Genomic DNA, 7,510 nt, shown 5'->3' with positions numbered 1-7,510 from the left:
GTGAGCCACCATGTGGTTGCTGGGAACTGAACTCAGGACCTTTGGAAGAGCAGGTGGTGCTCTTAACCTCTGAGCCATCTCTCCAGCCCCAATTAAACTTTTTATGTAAAAATAAACATTAAAATTTAGTCTTAAGCATGAGAAAATTCAATAGATGAACCGAAAGTCTTCTGCTGATTTTAAGAAGAGATGGTAGGAAAAATGTTTTGAACAGCTTGAAATCTTTGAAGCAGTTGCGTTATTTTTGTATGTTCTATGGCCAACAAGTCAAACATGATTTTGTTAAACACAACAAGGGATTATGAAGAGCTCATTTTCTTTCTTTCTTTCTTTCTTTCTTTTTTTTTTTTTTTCTTTTGAGACAGGGTTTCTCTGTGTAGCCTTGGCAAAAGTGTTCGTCCTTTTTTAGAAGCCTACCATGATCTGCCAAGGATGACAAGACCTTCTTGTATAGGCATTTTTATGTGTCACCCTGCACATTGTCACATCTGTCAAGTGAAATAACGGCAGGAAGTTAGGTATAATGGTGTGTGCCTTTAATGCCAGCACTCACGAGGCAGAGGCAGTTGGATATCTGTGAGTTCCAGGACACCTTGATCTACATAGACTGGTCTCAAAAGAAAGGAAGCAAGGAAGCAAGGAAGGAAGGAAGGAAAGAAGGAGAAAGAAAATAAAGAAGAGAGCCAGGTTTTTCTAGGGTCCAGGACTCCCAGCTAGCTCTGTCCACAATACCTCTGCCTATACCACCCGTTCCACGACACCAAAGATGATGTGTGGCGCACCATCCGCCACAGTGCCCACCACAGCCCAGACACAGGAGGTCGCAGCCAAGGTGAAGCACCCACTTGAAGAGAAAGAAAATCAGAAGTTTGGTGTCTACAAAGCCATATCCTTCAAGACACAGGTGGTGGCTGGCTGCAACTTTTTCATCAAGGTCGATGTTGGTGATGATAAATATGTGCACTTGAGGGTATTCGAACCCCTCCCACATGAAAACAAGCCTTTGACCTTGTCTTCCTACCAACCAACAAAGAAAAACACCATGAACTGACCTACTTCTGATTCTGCAGCCTCTTTGCCAAATGCTTCATCTTTCCGATCTGTGTTTGAGTCCACGAAGTAAATACCCCTCTGTTGAGGGGATGGGGTGGAGCTACATTGTGTTTTGTTTTCTTCCAAATAATTATTTTCAGAAAGCTGTATATGATCTCTCTAAATATATATATTTTTAGAGACTTTTTAAAAAAAGAAAAGAAAAAGAAAGAAGAAACAGTAAAAAAGTAAATTCCCAGCAACCACACAGTGGCTCACAACCATCTATAATGAGATCTGGTGCTCTTTTCTGGCATAAAGGCATACTTGCATACAGAACATTGTATGCATAATAAATCTTTAAAAAAATAATAACGGGCTGGTGAGATAGCTAAGGTTAAGAGCACTGATTGTTCTTTCAGAGATCATGAGTTCAATTCCCAGCAACTATATGGTGGTTCACAACCATCTATAATAAGATCTAGTGTCCTCTTCTGGTGGGCAAGTGTACATGCAGGCATAGCACTGTGTACATAATAAATAAATCTTTTTTTTAAAAGTAACAATACTTGTGTCATCCTTAGTTTATTGACTGCCTTCCCCAGTAGACATACCATTCCTTAAAGGCACAATCCTTGTTATCGTGTTCTCTGTCCTGTGCTTTGATGATGAACACACTGCTCATCACAGTTAATGAAATAACTGTGCTGCATGCTGATCTGAGACTCAGCCCTGACATCAAAGCATCAGAACACTTGATTTTGGTTACCCTGAAAAATTGCTTTTCTTGAACAGGTTGGTGCAGAGGTATGGCATCCTGTTCATTGAAAGTTTGTTGAGTTGTTTGATTTCTTAGGGTTGTATTTGACCATAAGAGATCAACACCGAGGCAGAAGCTGTGTACATTCTTTTCTGCTTAGATGCTCACTCTTTCCATAGATAGGTAGATAGATAGATAGATAGATAGATAGATAGATAGATAGATAGATAGATAATTGGGGGGCAGTTGTTGTTGTTTGTTTATTTGTTTGTGTGTGTATTTTTTGGTTTTTCGAGACAGGGTTTCTCTGTGTAGCCTTGGCTGTCCTTGACCCGCTTTGTAGACCAGGCTGGCCTCGAACTCACAGCACTCCACCTGCCTCTGCCTCCCGAGTGCTGGGATTATAGGCGTGCGCCACCATGCCTGGCTTGGTTTGTTTTTTGAGACAGGGTTTCTCTGTGTAGTCCTGGCTGTCGTGGATTCTCTTTGTAAACCAGTCTGGCCTCGAACTCACAGAGACTCACCCGCCTCTACCTCCTAAGTGCTGACATTACAGGCCTGTGCCACCACACCCAGCTCCACAGCTCTATCTTTATGGCTGTGCAGAAGGCATTTTTTTTTTTTTGAAACTATCTTATTTCTGGTACCAAATTCTTTCTTCATTAACCATTTAAATTGTAAATGTCAAAAAACATAGCTCATTTAGTAGGGGAGGTGTGTGTGTGAGAGAGACAGACAGAGAGAGATAGACAAAATATAAACATGGATTGGCTCATGTAAGTGAAAAGGTACATTCCCCCACCCCCGCAAAAATCTGTGTATATTGAGGCTCAAATGATGCCAAGAGAAATGGATCTCTTTCACCGTGCTTTTGTCATGAATATTTTATAGAAAACCATTGGACATCCTTCAAGGATCCCAGCCATAAAATTTTCATGTCGTGTCAGTAGTACCATCCCATCTGCAGGAACGCATTGTCTCCATGTCCAGATGGAAAAGGACATTGCCAAGATGGGCCAAAACATCAAGAAAATTTTCTCCTAGTGTTTGCTTTAAAACAATTACAATATTCACTTTCCCTGAATGGTAAACCACCATTGGCCACCTAAAGCCCTCCCCAGAAGTAATTCCATAATCTAACCAAACAGACAGCTGGAAGGATCTTGTTATAAACAATTGTAGGCAAAGTCATGAGAGTGTCAGTGTGTCTTCCTCACTTCGGTAGTGTGTATGCCATTTATGACATGTAATGTGTGGCTGTAACCTTGTGAGAATGCCTGTTCTTACTGAATATGAAGGACTTATGAAAACAATAATATCCCACCCCCCTCTCTGGGATCATCATGTTAGGTCAAATGACAAAGCAGGTGTATCTGTTATGTTAGAAAATTGGATTTTCTTTCTTTCTTTCTCTTATTGTTGTTGTGGTGGTGGTGTTTTGTTTTCAAGACAGGGTTTCTCTGTTTTGTTTTGTTTTGTTTTGTTTTAGTCCTGGCTGTCCTGAACTTGGTTTGTAGAGCAGGCTGGCCTGAAACTCACAGTGATTCACCTGCCTCTGCCTCCCAAGTGTTGGCATTAAAGGTGTGCAACACCAAGCCCGGCTGGATTTTGTTTTTTTCTAAAACAGGGATTCTCTGTGTAGCCCTGGCTGTCCTGGAACTTACTATGTAGACCAGTCTGGCCTCTGCCTCCCGAGTCCTGGGGTTAAAGGCATGCACCACTACTGCCTAGAAAAAATTTGGATTTTTTTTCAAATATCTATTTTTACCTGTGTGTAGCACACATGCACATGTATGTGTTACAGAGCACATATGGAGATTAGAGGTAAATTTACAGGGATAAGTTGTCTTCTTCCACCATGTGTGTCCCAGGGATCAAATTTTGGTCCTCAGCCTTGGCAGCAAGTGCCCTTACATGCTATGCTGTCTCACTGGCTAGGAAATGGGATTTTTCATTTATGTTCTTATTAGGAATCATGTCAAAAATACAGAGTTAAAAGAAAGATTAAGAAATCATACCAGTCTGGGCACACTGAGTGTTTGAAAACTGATGAGTCATTGGAACAAGCCTTCTGGCCGGGAGGTGGTAGCACGCATCTTTAATCCCAGCTCTCAGGAGGCAGAGGCAGGCAGATTTGTGTGAATTCAAGGCCATCCTGGTCTACGGAGTGAGTCTAGGACAGTCAGGGCTACATACACAGACACCCTGTCTTAAAAAAAAAAAAAACACAAAACAAAAACAAAAACAAAAACAGGCCTTCCGTTGTTTGCTATTGTTGGCACATGGGTGGTGATGGAGGTGATCGGTAACTTTTTTTTTTTCCTGGTTTTTCGAGACAGGGTCACCATGCCCGGAAGAACTTTTAAGGTCCAAATTTAAGATGGCTGGAGAGTTTGGGCGTGGTGGTGCAAGCCTTTAATCCTACCGCTTGGGAGGCTGAGGCAGGCGGATCATTGTGAGTTCAAGGCCAGCCTAGTCTACAAAGTGAGTCCAGTACAACCAAGGCTACACAGAGAAACCCTGTGTCGAATCCCATCCCATCTCCCAAAAAAAAAAAAAAGATGGCTGGAGAGATGACTCAGTGGTTAAGAAAGCTATTGTTCCTCCAGGGGACCAGGGTTTGATTCCTAGCACTCACATAGCAGCTTACAACCAACTCCAGGCTGGCCTAGAAGATCCAACACCTTGGATTTATGTTGATGCACATACATGCAGAATACCCATACTCATGAAACAAAAAAAGGTTAAAAAAAAATAGAATTACAAGAGTCAGTATGTTCTGCATTAGGGCTGCAGTTTTCTTCTTCTTCTTCTTCTTCTTCTTTTTTTTTTTTTTTTTTTTTTTTTGGTTTTTCTACACAGGGTTCCTCTGTGTAGCCTTGGCTGTCCTGGACCCACTTTGTAGACCAGGTTGGCCTTGAATTTACAGCAATCCACCTGCCTCTGCTTCTCGAGTGCTGAGATTATAGGCGTGTGCCACCACGCCTGGCTGCGCTGCAGTTTTCTAAAGTTACCCTCTGTCTCTTCAGACAGCGTCTGCATACACAGCTGCCATGTGACTTCCTGGCTTCTCTGCATACATAATCACGGTGCAAAGCAGCTCTTACAGCACTTCCCAGCCCTGGTTGCCTGAGGGCTATCCTCTGCTACCATACCTGCTCTGCTTGCTCAATGGCATGCTGAAGGTGCTGGAAAATGAGTACTTTCTGGAATAATGACCTAAACAGACTGACTGAGTTAATGTGTCTATGAGACCCTTGCTGGCTCTGTTCAGGTGGGTCATGGCTTGTCTGCTCCACAGTTTCATCCCAGAATTCCCCAGCTGAAGGAGTTCAGAGAGCCAGCAGTGGGAACTTCCTGTATAGTATGTGTTTTTATTGGCCTGCTTGCTTTCCTTTCTTACCCCCTAACCCTTCTTCCCACAGCTCTGTAGACTTGGCCCCAGGGAGAACAGTTACTCAAATCTTTGTCCCATCCACCATGGGTAACACCTTTGATTTTTAAAATTTTCTTATTTTATTGCTGCTGCTGCTGCTGCTGTTGTTATTTTGGTTTTTCAAGACAGGGTTTCTCTATATAGCTTTGGCCGTCCTGGATTCACTTTGTAGACTGTCCTTGAGCTCACAGAGATGCTCCTGCTTTTGCCTCCCGAGTGCTGTGATTAAAGACACCACTGCCCTGTTTGAGGTTGATGCTCATTGCTGCTTGTTGTCTCTGTACCCCCAAGGTTGCTAGGTAACCTTGCCTAAGGAACTTCCTGTTTGACAAATTAAAGGGCCATCTCACCTGGGCAGGGCAAACGAATGGGATAGGCGTGGCTAAGGTTCCCAGGCTTGGGGAGACAAAGAGAAACAGGGAAAGAGGAGTGGAAGAAAACAAGCTGCATGCTGGGAAGAAAGCACATGGCCGGCATGGGTGGAGACTTGGCCCAGATGATGATAATTAGTAAGTATTTGGGATTATGATGGGAGGTAGTTCAATAGAAATTATTAGAAGCGGATGGCAAGGGGTTGGAGCAGGATATGGGATACCTGCCCCACTATGGGAAATAGTTTAGGGGATTAATATCTTCTCTGCCCCAGGTTAACTAAGGCTATTTTAAAATATTACAGGCATCTGTGTCTTGATTGATTGCTAGTGGGTTAGAAAATACCGCCATAATAATTATAGGCATGATAACATTATTAGGCCCTTCCAATAAATTAACCACCAATGCTGCCCAGCTGATGTTTTGTTTTGTTTTTTGAGACAAGGTTTCTCTGTGGTAGCCTGGCTGTCTTGGACTTGCTTTGTAGACCAGGCTGGCCTCGAGCTCACAGAGATCCACCTGCCTTTACTCCAAGCACTCGGGAGGCAGAGGCAGGTGGATCTCTGTGAATCTGTGAGTTCGGAGACCACCCTGGTCTACAAAGAGAACTGCAGGACAGCCAAGGCTGTGTGTCTCGAAACACAAAAACAAAAAAATTCATTGTCACTGGACATGGTGGCACATGCCTTTTAATTCCAGCATTCAGGAGGCAGAGACAAGCAAATCTTAGTGAGTTCCAGGCCAGTCTGGTCTACAGTGAGTTCCAGGCCAGCCAGGCTAAATGAAAAGATCTTATCTAAGAAACAAACAACCCCACAATCTGAACAAAAACCTATTGCACTGTAGGAGTTAGGGATAGCTTGTAGGTTATGAACCCTAGCTCTGCAGCTACAAGGACCTAAGTTCAAATTTCTCAGCACTCATGGCCAGAGCCAGGCACGCTTGCATATGTTGTAACTCAAGCCCCGAGGTAAGGACGGGCAGGCCCACTGGCAGGCCAGCCTAGCCCACATGCAGCCTCTACATCAGTGTGAGATCCCATCTCAAGTCAATAGGCAGAGGATGATCAAAGAAGAAACTACGTTTAAAAAAAAAAAAAAGACACTCCTCACCCTGGCTCTGGCCTCTGCACGTGCATGCGTGGGTGCAGGCACTCATGCACATCACACACACAACTAAACGAAAACCTAAACAAACATTTCGGCTCATGTCCCTTGGGAGTTGAGAATGAAACCCCTTAGGTGGCCGCACAGGCCTAGCTGCACCTCCTCTTTTCCCTCACACTAGTCCTCTTCCCGCCCCTGTGACCACAAAGGGATTCAGTGTTAGTTCCTGAGCCAGGATTAGAGTTCCTTTGAAGGCTAAGCGTGGGGGCTGGGGAGATGACTCAACAGGTAAAGGCACTTGCTGCCAAGCCTGCCAAACTGAGCTTGATCCCTACAGGACGCAGGAAGTGGAAGGACAATTGCAGTGGCCTGCAAGTGTACTCTGATCGCCAAGGTGCCCAGTGGCATTGGATGTCACTCTTATACAGACAAAAAAATAATTTATCTATTTTGTAAAATTTTTTTTTTTTTTTGGTTTTTGAAACAGGGTTTCTCTGTGTAGCCTTGGCTGTCCTGGACTCACTTTGTAGACCAGGCTAGCCTCGAACTCACATCGATCCACCTGCCTCTGTCTCCCAAGTGCTGAGATTAAAGACTTGTCCCAATAATTTTTTTTTTTAAAGAGTAAAAAGGTTTCCAGACAAGGTGGGGAATGCCTGTGAGGAGGTGGAGACAGGAAGATGAGGTATTCAAGGTTATCCTTGGCTACATAAGAAGTCTGAGGCCAGCTTGGGCTACACAAGACTTTGTCTGAAATAATGAAAGAAGGATAAGGCAGTAGCTCAGTTGGTGAGGTACTTGCCT

General features: G+C 43.8%; 1 protein-coding gene across 1 annotated transcript; it reads left to right on the top strand.

Annotated features, from left to right (window-relative positions):
- The first annotated feature begins 715 nt into the window (after positions 1-715).
- On the top strand, positions 716-1,237 carry LOC311588261 (cystatin-B-like). Its single transcript, XM_084765795.1, has one exon. The coding sequence runs from the start codon at positions 767-769 to the stop codon at positions 1,049-1,051; it is 285 nt and encodes a 94-aa protein (XP_084621921.1). The 5' UTR covers positions 716-766; the 3' UTR covers positions 1,052-1,237.
- Positions 1,238-7,510: the final 6,273 nt, after the last annotated feature.

Source organism: Acomys minous (assembly GCF_964271855.1).
Source record: "Acomys minous genome assembly, chromosome: 17".
In the NCBI taxonomy this organism is placed as follows: Eukaryota; Metazoa; Chordata; class Mammalia; order Rodentia; family Muridae; genus Acomys; species Acomys minous.
This window is presented reverse-complemented; position numbering and strand designations above follow the sequence as displayed.

What these genes read in the sequence shown, in the direction of transcription:
- LOC311588261 (XM_084765795.1), top strand. Translation starts at nt 767, where the DNA reads ATGATGTGTGGCGCACCATCCGCCACAGTGCCCACCACAGCCCAGACA.